We start from the raw sequence: 17,775 nt of genomic DNA on the forward strand, positions 1-17,775 counted from the left end.
ATATCTTACTTTTTTTACTAACAGTCACAGCAGCCTCTGGATAATTTGGATGCCCAGCTGAGGAGAACTCTGAGCCCAGAGACTGTTCAGGGGGGCAACACAGTCCAACCTCCCGCAGCCGGTTTCACTCTTGGTCGTTTCAAAGTAGGTTCAGTGTTTACTGAGATAATCAAACCCCATAAACGGTTCATTAAAATTCCACCATCTCTATGCCCAGGTGTCTGTTGCTCCCGAGGGTGCGTCCAGTGGCGTTTCAGATCCTGCCAGTGTTGTCTCCTCTTCCTCTCTCACACCCTCATCCACCTCCTTCACCTCGTCATCCTCTTCTTCATCCTCCCCTTCAAGCCCTGAAAACACTCTTCACCGCTCGTCCACTCTGTCCACCGGAGTGTGTGAAATGGACCATAACAACGGGGATTCGTCTCGTTCTTCCACCATAGCGATAGGGCGTTTCCAGGTTTCCACCAGCACCAATGCCTCATCAGGACAAACTGCTCCCTCTAAAGTGGGGCGCTTTTCAGTCACAGGTGTGTAGCGGGTTTATCAGCTTCTGCTAGGATTTTAGTTCAAGTGTATTTCACTTTGCCTTGTCCTTTATGGATCAAAATTTTCACAACAATTAACAGGGTGGAAATAAAGGGCGTTACACCGATATAAACGTTTTAAATGTTGAAGACTCTACATGATAAGGAAAAGTGTCTGTTGAACTTGAGATAACTAATACAGAATAATATACACATCTTCATAATTGTACGTTTCCTGCCCAGGCCCCACCCCTTTCTTTTTAAGTACTCGTTCTCATTACAAAAACAAATGCGACTTCTAATATGAAGAGAATGTGACAGTGTTTACGGACGTAAATATAGTTCCACATGTAGTGACTCATTTCAGAATGACAGAGGAATGAGGCGGGAGGAGGCAATTACAGACGTCTTACTAAAGACGTCACACCGTGAGATTCTGAGATTCGCGAAGATTGTTAGTAGTCTCCCATGTGCACTCCTCCGCCTGCAGGGAGAGCATATTTGGCTTTTGATGTATAGGTCGGACGTGTGCGAATGAGCGTTTATACCACTACATCTCCGAGATATGTATAAAAGAATTGGAATTATACTGTTCACATTGCTTGAAAAAATCCGATGCATATCACATATGGGCCTGCAATGAAAAAAAGCTCTATCACAGAGCAGTGCGTAATCACGAGTTACACATCGCTGGGAAACCCATGGTTGCTTACAACACTGTTGAATTTGGATGTCAATGTGCACATTGGAACACAATAATGGCTATGGTAATGTTTGTTGCTTTTGGAACAAAAAAAAAAGATATTTTTTAAATCCTCATACTTGGTTGTGCATACACAGCTGTTGTAGTTTGCTAAACTGGAAGAACAAAAGCCGCTGTATCCCCAATGGATGATGTCGCAGCATTTTGTGTAAAGAGCACATTGGCTATTGTTACGTTTCACATCCCGATCACGCAGTTTGTGGCTCTGCGCAACTTGGTATTGACGTGCACCTAAGGATTTGCCATAGCAAGTATTCAACATGTTTAAAAATTACGTTTGTCAGCCCTAACCGTTTTATGAGCACATTGGTGAGGCAAAGTCAGTCTTAACACATCCCACACCACAGTAAAATTGCTCTGGGTAATCTTTCAGTGATATTCCATAACCGGGCTATTGGTGACTTTGATCGCAAGGGAAGGGAAAATGTGTGTACTCTGCTTAAGTGGTCAACCCGACCTTATTCAAATTCTGATTCGTCAATTCCACTCATTCCACTCAGTGACATCAGCAGCAGGTTCCAGCGCATCACATGGTTCGAGTGTCCAAAACGGGCCCTCCTCTTTGGACCCTCACAAAGCACACACCCCATACAGCAGCGACAATGACGACGACTCGGGAACTGAGGACGAGGCATTGCAGAAAGAAGTTAGTCGTCTCAGAGAAAGGTACTATCTTCAGTATTGCCGCTTTTCCACTAGACCGGCTCCACGCCGATTTGTTGCCCCCGGATGTTTGCGTTTCCATGCGCCTTTTCGGGGGCCGAGTAGTTACAATTGAACCGCCAGAAACATCTCGGTGGTGGTTCTTCAGCACCGGTCGTCTAGGGCCGAGCGGGACCGTGTCGTCACTGTCATCTAATTTGCTGACCGCGATTCTGTGAGCAACTCCGTGGCACACGCCTATTTCCTGGTTTTACACGAGCAAGGCAGAGGCGCATGCTGGCCGTCACCAAAGTCATAAAAATACAGTATATGCAATAACCATATTAGAGTTTTACAACAACGCTGAACCATATTTACAAATTAACTCATTCACTTCACTAGATAACTCCCGATTAATCACACATTTTATATCTGTTCTAAATGTACAATAACATTTTTCCTAGGTTTTCATACTCTTAACAAAAATGAAACTAATAGTCCAAATTAATTGTTGACGTGTATAGCCGTCAATGGCAGTGAATGAGTTAACATGTACTAGTGGATGAATTTTTAATTATTGTGGTAAAATTTTTTTAAATGCGAGCGCACACGCCGCTCACCGGGTCATGTGCTCCCAGTCACTTGAATGAGAGCTGCCCCCAGCCCCCAGCCTGGCGCCCCGTCATCCCACTGGCCCATTGTCATGGCTCCCACCTCAGGGATGGTGGCTTTGTGGCCCCCGAGGAGCTTTGGACGCCGTAGAGTGAGGATGACAAGCTTTTGACTCATAGAGACAGCCAAATGAATGAAACTGAGCTTGCCATTCATAATGAATGAGCGCGCACGACAAGTTTCGCGTGCCGGTCTCAAAATCATTATTGCAGTATTTAATCCATGGTACATATGAAATTGTAAAAATGCTAATGTTTGTACTGCATATAGTGTGCATTTTTGATTTGACGCTGGCCGGACGGCGGACGCCTATGCCTCGCTGTTTTAAAACCCGGAAACAGATTTTTTGTCTATATGTTACAAAACTTTTGTACATTTGACGGGCTATACTTTGCAACGTAGCCCCATCATGCAACGGCAATTATTATTTTATTTTTTTAATGTTATGGCACAACCACACACGCGGCAAGTGTGCAAGCTTGGTTGCGCCTCGTGTAATGGAAATGCAATGGAGGCCGTCTGGTGTCGTGCAGGTCGGGTATAGTGGCGAAGTGACTCGTGTTAGTATGTCAGTGGATCCTATTGAATGCCTCTGTGCTGCTTTTCCAGACACATGCTGGAGGTCCAGGCCCTGCAGACCCGTCAGAAAGAGGAAATCGAGGCACTCTTCACTCGGCTGGGGAAAACGGCTCCTCCTTCTGTCCTTTCTCCTGCTGGGGCAATGGCAGGAGGACGTCGCAGGCTCAAGAGCAAAAGCCACAAATCTCCCCGAAGCAGTGGACAACCAAGCCCCATATTCTCTTGTAAGAAAAGACCACTGGCCAGTTGGGCGAATAGACAGGGTCTGCAAAAAGTCTGGAAATGATTGTGTTGTAAAACGACATTACCTCGCCGACTGCCCCAAGACAGCTGGGATAGGCTCGTGCACGCTAGCGACCCTAGGATAAGCGGTTCTGATAATGGATGGATAAAATGGCATATTTGTAGCATGTCCACCTGTCTGTGCAAAATAAAGTATAAAAGTGCATGAAGACACAAAAAAAATACATTTATCTGATGTGAGATCAAGTCAAATTCAAATTACACAAACCCTGAAAATACTGTAGAATAGTGCAAAATGCAATAACAACATGAGTCTTATGCTACAATTAATATCATTAACTTATTACTAATACCATTAATACTGCTAATTACTTTAACATTATTGTTGTTCATGCAATTGGCATAGTGACAATGCCTCCTTATCCCAGTGGAAATCACTCTTTCTTCAGCCTGGTACACACAAAATCTTTGGCAGACCTCACACACAAAGATTTACAAAAGAAAAAGAAAGCCAATGTCAGTTGTCTAATGTCCGGACACCCTGTGCAATGGTGTGGTTCAGTTGTGATTCAGTCACCCTTGTCTAATGTGTTCAGGCTGTCCGGCCTCATCTCACAGTACTCATGGCTCGGAGTCTGCTCCGAAACAAAGTACACCTTTGGCTCCCGAGCCTTCCCAAACAGGAGTTGGGACATCTTTACAAGAGCTCAGATCCTCTCCATCTTTGCCCAGTCTCAGCAGTGTCTCCACAGGTATGTATGTGAAAATGTTCACTCACCGAGCTGCGTTCCTTGACCGTAGAGCTAGCAAAAGTAAAAGACTGCCAAATTACTGAATCAACTCAACTAAACATAAAAAAGTACACAGTCTGAAATGTGCTTAAGTACAAAAGTGAAAACAATTTTTTTCTGTCTGTTCCATTTTGATAGCTTGACACAGCAAAAGTGAACATTCTTTGAACACAATTTCCCCTTTTCTATTGACTTAGAAAACTCACTACATGGTATGGGAAAGTGACAATAAGAAGTCCAAAGTGCAGCTACCCCCCCCCCCCCCCAAATGTAGGGAATAAAAGTAAACAGTGGAAAATAAATACTAAAGCAAACTTGACAAAATAACTTGAATTATATTAACAAAGTGTAATTTGTCCCCTCCTACCACTTCTTGTTCCCACCAGCCTTACCTTTTTGTTTTGTCTCTTGTATTCCAAGGAGCAAGTGGAACCACCTCCACAAATGGCGCGGGTCCCTACCAAAACCACTCGCTTTCCCTGACGCATGCGAGCGGGCCGGCTTCCATTGCCACTGCCGCTAACACACAGAAGTGCAAGGGTACCTTTACGGATGACCTGCACCAGCTGGTGGATAACTGGGCCAAAGACATCAGTCTCTCGCAGGGCAAGAGGGGTCCTAAAACCGGGCCACAGACAGCTCAGGGACATGATGTAAGATATTCAATAACTTTGGACCACTCAAAAGTGTTTGCCAACCTTCATTGAGCCAAGGCACATATCGCTGGCGTTGGGTGGAATCCTTGTATCTCCAAGTTGTCACTTTTCAGGAAAACCCAAAAACGTCTCGTTTGTTAAGCCATTTAATATATTGAAAAATTGCCTCCTCGAATCCCCCAATAAAAAGTCACAAAACGTAATATACAGTGAACCTTGCCATTCACAGGGCTAATTGAACCATCAATGAGTTAGACCTTATGACACCAAGATTCCACCAGATTGTGCCAAAGTAGTACATTTGCTTTGGTCTGAGCAAAAACAGAGAATGAGGCTTACAATTGAGGATACAAAAATTATATGTGCAAATATACAGGGTTTTTCTCTAATCTAATGATGTTTTTTCTGGTTCTCAATTACAGGTAATCCCTCCTGCCAACATGGGTCGCAAGTTCTCTGCTCCCGGCTACCTCTGCCCATCCCTCCCCACGCCTCCCAGCACCACCACTGGTACCTCTACCACAGCCCACCCCGCCAATCCCTCTGTCCCCCTGGGCCCCCGGAAAGGCTCTCTGGGACCGGTCGGTCCCGGGTACGGGTATGCCTCGGCCTCGTACAGCGCTCCTCAGTGGGCAGGACCCACGGCCAACTGTCCGGTCGGCATGCTCAATCCCGCCCAGTACCAACAGCCTATGACCGCCGCGGTGTCCATGCACCAAGGGTACCACATGGGGACCGCAGCGTCAGCCACCCAGAAATCAGTCAGCCAGGGAGGATCCAATTTAAGGCCTACGTAGCCCAGTCCAGCTGGAAGCACGCGCAAGAACCAGCTCTCTGTGCTTTAAGAAATAAAAAATTATTACATGTCGTCCTCCCAGGCATATTGAAGTCTGCCGGGCCCCGTCGGAGGGAGCGTGCAATACACACACAAATACACGGCATACACTCGGGCCCGCCTGTTAGCTGTGAAATTGAGCTGTGACGAGCTGATTGGTCAGCCAAAGATGTCTTTATTTTCTTGTTGTCAAGGGCAGACGTGCACCATGAACAAAAAGTTTGCCATTAGTCATTTTGGGTGAAATTTGAGGTTGGACTTAAAATACACTCGAACCTTGACAGGTGAACGCAGTTTGACCTTTTCTATGCCTCCTCCCGACTCTGTTGATGCTTTCCCCCGCCACTTCGAGGCTTCAAATAGGATGTAGTCGGAGGGAAGAGGCCACTGAGCGTCACGGCGTCATCTGCAGGTGGCAACAGAACAACTGGGTGAGTTGCATAAAGGCATACAAGTGGAAATGTATATTGGTCATCTGATGGATCTAAGCTTAGAGCGTCAGACTGTCATCAGCAGGTTGAAACAGACTAGAAGAGTCCCAGAAAGGCACGTGTGTCAGTATACTCATCTGGCTTTCTGTGATGCTTCCAGTCTCTGAAGTCACAGAAAGACAGAAGGTTACGGCCTTGAAAACAGTTGTGAAATTTGCCATTCAACTCCTTTTAAGAGACCAGCGAGTCGTGCAAAAAGTAGAGAAGCGTTCAAAAGTTTAGACAAAGTCCAAATGAGGTCAACCTGTGATGGTTCTCGTGCATTTGAAGTCACCCCGAATTTGCACCCAAAAGCCCAGCGTCAGAACTTTTTGTCACTAATATACTTACTAGCGTTGTTGTCATTCCATGCCAAAAGTGGGACGTGTACGCGGAGTAAATATAAACCTGTTTGTGAGGCGGGAGGTGAAGTTGTGTCGGTGAGAGGGAAATAATGAGAGAAAGTAGAAAGAGTCAGTAAGTTGAGCAGGAGTATAATGAAGGCTTAGAAAGTGACGTCAATGCAATAATTGAGATAAGAAAAGAAGCAACTGCCCCTTTTGTAACTGTGGCCTTATTCCCTGAAGACATTTTTGTACATAAGATATTCGGCATATTTATGTCTGCTGTCATTTGTGATTTTGCGTTTTCTACACACATATAAATTCCAAGTCGTATAATAATTAAAAAAAACAAAACAAAAAAAAAGGCATCCAGGTGTTGAGCACCGCGAAGTGAAGGTGATGCTGCTATATAGATCACAATCTGGCTCGGGGGGTGTTTTGTTTTTGTTGTTGTTGGTTTACACTTGAATTGAACGAATCCCACCTTGGTTCCACACAAAGCCACATAACTCGCATGCAAGCCGAATAGTTTTCAGACAGCCCATAAAATGATTTGCCGCTTCATTAGTTGGGGTTCCCTCCTTTTCTGTGGTATTTTTTATTATTATTATCTATTTAATAAACAAATGTTCTTTATGGACCTGTATTCAGCCATCAGATTTTGATGTTGTCTCACTGTAATTACTATTAAAGGTTGTTAAACAACATGTAGTTAAAGGAATATAAAAGTGCAATTGCAGGGTTTGTTATCTCGATGTACTCTTCATCCTGCTGTATATGAAGCTCTTCTATCTGACATCCCTGCCCAAACGACCACCACCCTTCCTATGTTCTTGCTTTCTATTTTATTGTACATACTGTAGTTTAATGTGCGGCTATCTACTCCTTTTTCTGTTTGTTTTTATTTTAAATAGAGAACGCACACGCACTCTACCCCCGTCAAACGTGAGGAACATTTTAGTGCCTTGCATCCTCACTTTTGATAAGTTCTATGACAAGCCGTTGGAACGTTTATTCCATTTCTTTGATATCCAGCTTTAGGACATTTACCAGTACACTCTTTGTTTTCACTTGTAGGTGTCACTAGCGTGCAAAAATTTCATACAGTAGTCAAGGTCCGATATAGAGAAATGTTTAGTCAGTCAACGGTGACCCTAACGTGTGCTTATACATGGACCTTAACCTAGATGTGAAGGATATGGAATATGTCAAACTGCTCTCTCCCCACATGTCCCATCTCAGTCCCCGTACGCAATGTGAACGCACCGCGAACAATGTAGAGGTTGGAAATGTTCTCCGGGTTATTCACTGCTTCTAGTTGGCTCATTCTATGCATTCGGTTAGCTTTTTTTGTGTGTGTGTGGATTTCTCGTTAAACCATTTCACAGAGGCGCTCCAGCGGCCTGCTCGTAGTTTGGACGACTAGTTAAATCTTCTCTAGAGAAAAAAATAAGTTCCTGCAATGCAGAATATGCAAAGTTTTATAGGGATGGAGGGTTCATGGAGTCATTTGCATGCCGACGAGGGTTACTGATTTAGCTGGCATACTGTTTTTTGATATGGGAGTACTATTGAGGATTGTTTGCCTTTTCGGGTCATCACCACGTTGCATTGTTAATGTCACAGGCACAAGTTCAATAGCGGCATATATTAACTAAAATGTGTTTCTGCATGCCAGCTTCACTGGTGTTCAATCTGACAGCCACTGTACAGCACAAGCTTAAAAGATCCATGAAGGACTTCCAAAAAAACAAAAAAGACACAAGGCTACTGACAATTCTATTCTTTCCGTATTGATTTCTTGTGATTCGGTGTCATGGTTTTTGTGTGTTTTTCCACATTGTACAAAATGTAAAAACAAATAAATAAAAAAAATCAAGTACATTGCCCATATTGTGGATTTTGCGTATTTTTGTATTTAGAACATTACACGTGGATGGACCATGGTCAAGTAAGTCAAGTCATGACTTGCATTACTCGTTGGTATAAAGTCTCCACACCGCTGTTCAAAAGCCTGGTTTTTGTGATAAAATAAATATATATATATATAAATAAATAAATAAATATATATATAAATATATATATATATGTATGTATATATGTATGTATATGTATGTATGTATATGTATGTATGTATATGTATGTATGTATATGTATATATGTATGTATATATGTGTATATATATATATATATATGTGTATGTATATATATATGTGTATGTATATATATGTGTATGTATATATATGTGTATGTATATATATATATATGTGTATGTATATATATATATGTGTATATATATGTGTATATATATATATGTGTGTATATATATATATGTGTATAAAACTAAGATCACTTAAGAACTTTTTTTTTTTTTAAACACATTTTCCCTTTTAGCACCAAATTAACATTGGCTTCAAATATCTTATTGGCCTCTTTGACTACTAATAATCGGTATAAAACATCAGTCAAATTACAATGTCCTCAAAAAGTGGAATAATTTCTGTAATTCCATTCAAAAAGTAAAACTTTCATAGATTACTAATTCAGGGCCCACGACTCAAGAGATTTCAAGTATTTATTTTTACATTATTTGGGCTTCCAGCTCATAAAAACACCTAAAAACGGATGACAAAAATTTTTAATAATGTGAAGAAATCACCATGCATACTTCCCAGTGGTTTACATGGGGAAAAAATTTATGGTATTTTCAAAACTGTCAATCTTCAATAGTTGGATTCCCTTTGCCATAACCACTGCCTCGATGCACCGTGGCATTGCCTGGGGATACTGGAAGCCCAGGCTTTCTTAATGCTTGCTGTCAGCTCTTTGTTTTTGGGTCTGGTGGCCCTCATTTTCCTCTTGATAGTACTGTATTACAAGAGGAAAACAAGGGCCACCAGACCCAAAAACAAAGAGCTGACAGCAAGCATCAAGAAAGCTTGGGCTTTCAAGACCCCCAGGCAATGCAATGGCGCATTCAGGCAGTGTTTAAGGCAACGTAAAAATCCAACCAACTAATGAAGATTGACATATCGTTTTGAAAATACCATCTTTTTTTCCCTATGCAAAAGACTGGGAAGTATGCATGGTGATTTCTTCACATTATTCAAAATTTTTTGACATGTTCATTGTTTTTTATGATCTGGAAGCCCAAATAATGTAAAAATAAACATACTTGAAATCACTATGAGCCCTATGAAAGTTTGACTTTTTGAATGGAATTATGGAAATTATTCAACTTTTTGAGGATAATCTCATTTTTTGACAAGCACCTGCTTGCTTGGTGCACACAACACTGCTCATTAGGGGTGTGGCAACAAATCGATTCTCATAAGAATCGCAATTCTCATTTAGTACGATTCAGAATCGATTTTAAATGTCCAAAAATCTATTTGATTTAAATAATTTTATACTGTCTTCCCTTAGTTTGTGTGTGCCTTTATTGAGAGCGCTGTTCATGTTGTACCCAATTTGGCCACTTAGGGGCAGTGTGGTTCCACGCGGTCTAATACTGTTAAGTTGTAGCCACATTAGAGAGTAGAAGGAAAAAGTCACGATCAAGTTATTCCAATAAAAGTTGTGTTTTTGCAGTGTGGAGCTGTTCTTTTGAGTGATAAAAGTGCTGTGAGTAGCGCACTAATTAGCATTAGCGAGTCAGGCGAGTGGATCATTACAATTCCTTGAACATCTATAAATTGAAGCAAAAATCATTGTCAATCAAAAATCGTTCGTGATCGAAAATCGATTCTGAATCGAATCGCACACCCAAAAATCGGAAGTGAATCGTGAAACATTCAAAGATTCCCACCCCTACTGCTCATCAGTCATCACCAATGAATTCAGAGACATTATGAAAGTTATTTTATTCATCAAAAAACTTTGACATGCAGCAGCAATGTGTTGAAACTCAGCCTCATTAACTCAGGAAAAATGTTCAAAAAAATTAAATAAAGGATGTCAACGTCATGTATCCAGTCTGCGTTTCTTCATGAACTGCCGTACTCTGTACGGACTTGAGGTGTGTACTGGAAGATGGACAGATAAAAAATTGTTAATGTAATATATGTACAATTTTTATTATACATTCATACAGTTTATTTACTATAAATTATTTTTTTCCCATTCATTAATACTTAGTTGTTTATTTCACAATAACTTTCATTTAATCTATAACAAATTGTAAGACAAAATGTAAATCTAAAATTGTTTACTTATTTGGTCCATGTGTATTTAATTATTCATTATAAACTGAGCAATTCATTCATTCATTAATCTTTTATACAGCATGCAAAATTGTTCATTTACAATATATTCAACTAGTTATAATTCTCTCATCTGTAGAATTTGTTTTAAATTTAGTTTTTAACTGCTGTACAGCGGCCTTGAGGGTCTTGTAAGGCGCTTCCAAGTGAAATGATTAATTATTGAGTACAAAAATGCTAGATTACAGTGCAAAATACTGTATTTCACTAAGATCTGTCTTGTATTATACAGTATACAATAAATTAACTACTTGTCTCTTGACATGGATACATTTATAAAAATAAATAAAATCATGAATGCAATGCATTTTCATTTGAACTTTGTGGGGTGGGCATAATTACTATGAAAGTGCTCGGTGGGCTGGATTAAAGCACAGACGGAGCTTTACGTGACCCCCGCAGCAAACTTGGTCCCTGGTCTAACCTGCTCTGGCTTGATGGGGAAGTCCGTCCTGATGCGTGCCCACGTGTCCTCTGCCGTGCAACTGCTGCTGCTTGGGCACTCTGGCGGCGCTTTTTTGCGGGGTTTTGCTGCGCATCTGCATCTTGTGACTGTTGGGCGTGCTCAGGCGGTGTGGCTCCTCCATCCCATTCAGGGAGAAATTCCACAGTTCGGGATCATCTGCGGACGTGACGGAATGAAAACCGACCCCAGCAGCAAAACGGCATTGTAATAGACTCTCATAGAGGCTCACAGTTAGCCAGTGTGAATCTAAATCAGGGGTGTCCAAAGGCCGCGGCCCACTGCATGTACTTTAAAATAAAATTTAACAAGGCCTGCATCAAAAGGTTATGGAAAAAAGATAAAAGCTTAAAACAGAACATTCCAGTTTTTTTTAAGCTGCTGAATGCTACTTATGATTGAATTTCGAATCTCTACTTTCACGTGTGGCTGAAAATTGAAACTGCACACATGACGTCACATTAGCACAGAGGGTGGGAAATTCAAACCCGAATCCAGTCTGAAAACTAATGGCGAGGCTTGCAGCAGTACCCATTGTGAACAGCTTATGTGTTGATCTTCTAATTAAAAGGTGTTTTAGCCATAAATGCTCAAATAAAAAGGCTATTGTCAAGATATTTTTGGGCAAATTACTCCGCAGGGCAGCTTTAAAAAAGAAACAAACATTTTTTTCTTTAAATTGTTTTAAATGTAAAAAAGGGCACATTTGCAAAAAATTATGAACATTTGCCACAGGATTTATTAATACCTTTGAATGCATATCAAACTAATTTATTTAATTTAGATATCACACAAATAACAAATAACTGTTTTTCCTTTTCACTGAAAATGTCCTAAATGTATAGCTTGTTCACTGTAGCACTAGAGTGGCTCCAACTACTGGAGACAAATTCCTTGCATGTTTTCAACATACTTGGTAAAGAAAGATGAATCGGATTCCGAAGTGGAGCTATTTGAGGTAACGAGTCCACGAGTCCGGTGTGTTTGGCGGATTTTTTTTTTTATTATTATTATTATTAAAAAAGGACTACAATCAGGAGGGGAAGGAGGTGGAAACATAAGTTGACTTCACTGCATTGAAAATTCTACCAAATTTCTTAATAAAATCACTTTATTGATTGTTTATGTAATATTGTAACTTGTGGATTTCAATCAGCTATTAAATATAATCATTTTCAAATGATAATGAATAAAGCCATGAAATAGTTCCCCCCTTGTGTGTAACAAATCTACTTGACTTTCACTTTTTGAATTGAACTGAAATAAATTCTATTTTCGACCAGAATGTATTGAGAATATGTACTTTATATGCACCACACCACAATAACCCTAAATGGACAATAGATGAGAAAGGGTCTCAGGTGAAACTATTTTACAGTAAACGGGGACATAGAGAGAGTAAAACTGCCCGTGATTGAAGATATATCACTTCAACGTAATGTACTTCATTGACACCAATTGCTATCTGCCAATTAGGATTGGCTTTGGCGCCATCTTGTGGCATCTTAGAGCATTTCCGATTTTGGCCCTCGATGCAAAATTTGAGTTTCGGAGAAACTTCAGCTAAAGTGAAGAAAAACAATGGAGCCATCGCGATGCCACGAAGGAAAGCAGCTGAGTCCATCACCTCCTTCTCCAAAGAGGAGCTCCACATTCTCCACCTCCTGCTTCTGCTGCAGTTGCTTGGCCTCCATCTCCATGCGAAACTTCTGCTGCAGCTGCTGCTGCCGCTGCTTGCGCAGCTGCTTGGGGTCCGTGTGCGACTCGGACGACAACGCAGAGTCCGCCGACACCTGTCTGGGGCAACAAGCAGTGGGTGGTGGGCCACCACAAGCACATTAGCAACCTGAATTCCAATATTGGATATCTGTACTGTGATTTTAAATGTCTTAAATGCTTCATCCTAGCACCCCCCCCCCCCACCCCACCCACCCCCACCCTCTTGCTGTTTCAACTGCCTTTCAATGGACTCGTGAGGGTGTTTTACCTTGAGCCTTCGCCCTCGCTTTGAACGTCGTGAGCGTCAGGGGTGTGAGTTTTGGAGGTCTCTTTTCGGTTGGCGACTCGGGGCTCCGGCGGTGCGACGGCGGGCTCCAGTTTAGCCTCTCGCACCAGGCTACAGAAACGAGCCTTCTCCACGGAGGGTTCGCTTTCCGAGCGCTTGGTTTGGGCAGGGTCCAGAGCAGGCAGCGGCTAAGTGGATGGAAATGGCTTCTTTCAGGAAATGTTGTCACTAATTGAAGTGCTATGACTCATGATATGACTCTGAAAACATGTACAGGAATATAATGGGGAATGTTAGGAAAAGTCCGAGAGCAAAGGTAACGCAGTGTTTCCCACAGATTTAAAATCGACTTGGGTGGGTGGACTCAGTTGTGGAGGGGGGGGGGGGGGTGCTCTCAGTCCTGTTACTTGAATCTTCCACTTACCTCATGATCCACAAGTGAGTGATGGCGAACTAATTTTACATGCAGTATATCTGGCCGCGACACTTAAAAAAAAATATATATATATACATATATTATTATTAAATTTTCTTGAAAACTTGGCCCACCCAAATATTAAAATGGTGTGGGGAACAGCATTCTTAACCATTCCTTGCTCACTAGATTCTAGTGAACTACCTCTACTGTATGCAATTTACCACCATATATACAAAATTGGTGTCAGGCGATTAAAATTGTAATCGGAATTAATCGCATTAGTTTAATAGTTAACTCACAATTAATCTCAAATGTTATATCTGTTCTAAATGTACAATAAAATGTAAAAAAAAAATAATAATCTAAGTTTCCATACTCTTGTTAACATAAAAGTGTGTGTGTGTGGGGGGGGTCAACTAATAGAAATAAGGCTGCATCTTTTAGTCATAATAATTCATAAAATTTAGTTAAAATTTTAAAAAGAATTACTGTAAAGTACTGTAAAAAACAAGTGTGATGTTGATTTGTGTTGGTAATTTTTCTGCCACTAGATGGCATAATTGCATTTCTAAGAGATTGGTAACAGCTCAGTGCATTCTTCTTTTCATATTAAGATCTATATTAGAATCTTCAACATGAAGTAACAGCACATTTTTTAAATTTTAAAATGACCCCTTTCTCCACAAATATATGCATTATTATGAAATGTATTACTGCTAAACTTTGACATGCACAAGTCATGCAACGGGTATTTCCCCCAGTACAGGCTTTCCAAGTAAGGGGCGGTCATTAATCTTGCGTTAAAACAATTAGTGGCATTAATGGAACTTTAAATAAACTAAAAAATTAACGCACTCATTTTTACACCCCTACTAAAAATCCCCATATAGTGATTTGGGAAAACATGAACGATTGCGAATGTCTCTGCACCTGCTTGGGGATCTTGTTAATAGCCTGAAGGTACGCTTTGTCTAGGATGCAGTTTCCAAGGGCGTTCCCAAAGCACCTAAAATAAATAAATGAATAAAAACAGCGGTTGAAGGCAACAAGGACAACAACTATGACGACTGGGGGATGGCAATCTTCCAGTACTTGAGCGCTCTCTTCACGCCATCAGTGACAGCCTCCTTTCTTGCTTTCTCCAGAGACAAAGCCTTCGACTTCAGCCCCTCGCTCACGCCGTAGCCCACGTCCTCATGGAAAGCTCCATCCTGGCACAAAAAACAAGATATTTAATTAGGAGGACTGTCACAGGATCAATGACACTTTGCCGTGTCCCCAATCACTATGTAGGATTTTTATACAGTAGACTATATAGTCAAATGAAAAATAGTTTTGGAACAGGTTTCCAGTTGCTGCTGACTTTTTAACTGCAACATATAAGAGGGAGCACATGACTCCAGTTCTGGCTGATCTGCACACTTGCAGTTCATTTCAAGATGGTATTGGTTTTGAAATCTTGAAATGCTCTCACCCCCATCTTATCTCTCATGCTGCAGCTACTGGATGCTTTTAAAGGGCTCTATAAACAAAATGAAACATTGGAAAAAATATAATCACGTCTCATGGCGCAAATATTGATTTCAGTATACTGAAAGAGGAAAGTCAGCCGGGGGATCTAAAATGATTTGTAAGTTGCAGACCTCTGCCTATTAAAAGACGGAGAAGCATCTGAAAGCAAGGAAAAATGCAGAAATTGGTTTGGAAGATTTAGAAGTGAAGTGAAAATAAATTGTCAACCAATTTTATTAGGTGACAACGGTATATTTTTTTTCTGGCCAATACTGCACGGTACTATTTTTCTTGTTTAAAACATTTACAGTTGAATTCAATTTTACAGTTGAGTTGGGATACAAGTATTTTGAGCCTAAAAGCATGATCACGGAATGATTTCAACTTGCAGGTGAAGGTACCACTAAACCACAGTCGTATTTTATGGGAATCCCTATTGCTCTAATTGCATCGAAAGCATTTTTGCTGCAACGCAATGCATCATGGGATACTGTATGTAGTTTTTTCTCGCACCCATCTGTTATTTATTACTTTTTAAGATGCATTGTGAGATACATGAAGGGCATTATATAGGCCAGGGGATAACCTATATTCACTACACATTCGAACAGTACTACTCCCTATATAGGCCACCATATCACGAATAGGGAATGATTCCCAACACGGCCCACCTTCAGCTGCACTTTGATGAAAGCGCTGACGCCGACGTAAAACCTCCCGTTAACCAGGTCCACAAAGTCTACAAAGGCAAACACGAGGTTGAGACGCAGAGCGTGGTGGTGGTGGTTGTCATGGAAACACATTGCGATGGTGACAGACAAGGCAGACGGACACTGAGGCCTACAGTACCAACGTTCTGCTGTGAGATGGAGTGCGACCACCCGTTATATCCAAACATCTCATTGGCCAGGCTGATCACACGGTGGCCCTCGATGTAGCACACCTGCAACAATCAAATGGGGAAATTTGCCATTTTTGTGCTTTGTATAGTAGTTGGGCCTCTGAAAATTTCAGTTTATACGTGTGACAATTTAATTTCCTCCTGGGATGAGTAACGTAGCCATCCATCTATCTACAATATCCAACAATCTGTCCTAAATGTTCAGCTAAGCTACCAACATTGGGGTGGTGGGTATATTTGTGTTTGGTTATGTGATGCACCACACAGCTACGTACATTCATTAATAAGTGTCATTTGGCAGCTGGATCATGAAATACTGCCTCCACAAGTGAAAATACAATTTGATCTCTACGAGCACTCAGTTAAGGGCACTCTTTTTAAGTTTAGACACAGAAGAGTGGATGAGTGGATCCTTATCATGTAAAAGATAAGCAGAACTGCATTGAGTGTTGTTGGATCAGCAGACTAGCACTAGCTAACAGTGTTAGCTTCTGATAAGTGGTACATGGTACTTAAGTGAAGATGTCAATGTGGTGGGGGGTCAAGAGTGTTTTATGTTTTGCTGTGTGTCCATGCGTCACGTACATATAAGCATAGTGTAGTGTATGAAGTGATGCATTCACAAGTGAAAATGCAATCAATCCTTTTAATCAGTCAACGTGTCCTATAATTCTCTATCCTTGGGGTTATTTTAACGAAAGCATGTGACAGATGTTATTAAGACACTTGGGTTTCAAATTGTGGGAAAGAAAATGCACAAGTCTCATTTGAAAGCTATTTTACAGCACGAAAACTTGCCTTCTGTCCTCCTCCAGCCAGTCTGGTACTGATAAATTCTGGCCCCAGCTTCTGGCGCAGTGCATTGTGCACAGCCTGCTGCTCCTCGGCTGTGTAAGCACACTGAGGTGGGTGGGACAGAGTACAAATACATTAGAATTTGCTACCTGTCTTTCCGTTGTGCACAAGCTCGTTTGGATACATGGCAGTTTTGAAAAGATTATCTTCAAAGTTGCTTTATAACGTTATCCTTACCTGACCAAAGCACTTGGGAGACGACTTTCTCTCTTCGGTGATGTTGGACATTTTGAAATTGCGGAAAAAAAGAAAGTAAGATAACTACACGAGTGAAGCTACAGGAAAAACAACATTTCAAAATTCAATGGGCGCGCCGTCTTCTTCCGCTTGTCGTGGCTTCGTCTTCACACGCTTTGAATACTTCATTACTGCCTCATGTGGTAGGACGGTGAATGGATCCAGTTGGGAATGGTTGAGAAGACAAATACAAAGACAACGGTCAAAGCGGTAGTAGTAGTCTATGCTAGCTAGCTAGCACATCTCATGTTGTCACGAAAACTGAACACATTGAAGTCACGATTTGTATTTCAAGATTTTAAGCCTACCAGTGTAAACATACGATCAATAGCTTGTACCTGTAAAAAAAAAAAAAAAAAAAAAAAAAAAAAAAAAACTTTTAAACTGCTGCTTAGTGCTTAGATGTGAAAATTACTATAGAGCTACAGAACCCTATTGAATGTTTTACAAGATGACCTAAACCTATAACCAAATGTGGACAGTACTCAGCTACTTGTATTTGACTAACATTATATTCAAGCATCTGTACTCTTACTATCATAATAAAATGAAAACAAAACGTTTTTACTGCGAGTGGATCTTTAAGCCGCTACAGGTATTTCA

At 41.1% G+C, this 17,775-nt stretch overlaps 2 protein-coding genes across 8 annotated transcripts in view; one reads left to right on the top strand and one right to left on the bottom strand.

Moving 5' to 3' along the window:
- Positions 1-8,410, top strand: part of LOC147176414 (serine/threonine-protein kinase WNK1-like) — a 47,960-nt gene extending 39,550 nt beyond the window's left edge. For all 6 annotated transcript variants that reach the window (XM_086072930.1, XM_086072935.1, XM_086072934.1 and 3 more), the window contains 7 exons: positions 25-144; positions 218-527; positions 1,788-1,953; positions 3,211-3,404; positions 4,020-4,175; positions 4,635-4,867; positions 5,293-8,410. In XM_086072930.1, the coding sequence (XP_085929056.1) occupies positions 25-144; positions 218-527; positions 1,788-1,953; positions 3,211-3,404; positions 4,020-4,175; positions 4,635-4,867; positions 5,293-5,667 (1,554 nt within the window). In that variant the 3' untranslated portion in view covers positions 5,668-8,410. The remainder of the gene's footprint in view (positions 1-24; positions 145-217; positions 528-1,787; positions 1,954-3,210; positions 3,405-4,019; positions 4,176-4,634; positions 4,868-5,292) is intronic.
- Positions 8,411-10,357: 1,947 nt separating this feature from the next.
- rad52 (RAD52 homolog, DNA repair protein) lies at positions 10,358-17,440 on the bottom strand. Of its 2 annotated transcripts, XM_086073798.1 has the most exons (10): positions 17,113-17,438; positions 16,879-16,980; positions 16,029-16,122; positions 15,851-15,918; positions 14,760-14,878; positions 14,598-14,673; positions 13,232-13,437; positions 12,872-13,041; positions 11,206-11,403; positions 10,358-10,544 (listed from the first exon to the last, which is right to left on the bottom strand). In XM_086073798.1, the coding sequence occupies exons 1-10, from the start codon at positions 17,161-17,163 to the stop codon at positions 10,483-10,485; spliced, it is 1,146 nt and encodes a 381-aa protein (XP_085929924.1). In that variant the 5' UTR covers positions 17,164-17,438; the 3' UTR covers positions 10,358-10,482. The 2 variants fall into 2 exon arrangements, with proteins under 2 accessions (XP_085929924.1, XP_085929925.1); XM_086073799.1 differs by lacking the exon at positions 15,851-15,918 and having other exon boundaries at positions 16,033-16,122; positions 17,113-17,440.
- Between the last annotated feature and the right edge of the window lie 335 nt (positions 17,441-17,775).

The sequence above is a fragment of the Leptonotus elevatus genome, chromosome 4, assembly GCF_054856555.1.
Source record: "Leptonotus elevatus isolate MCC_2025b chromosome 4, RoL_Lele_1.0, whole genome shotgun sequence".
Classification (NCBI taxonomy): Eukaryota; Metazoa; Chordata; class Actinopteri; order Syngnathiformes; family Syngnathidae; genus Leptonotus; species Leptonotus elevatus.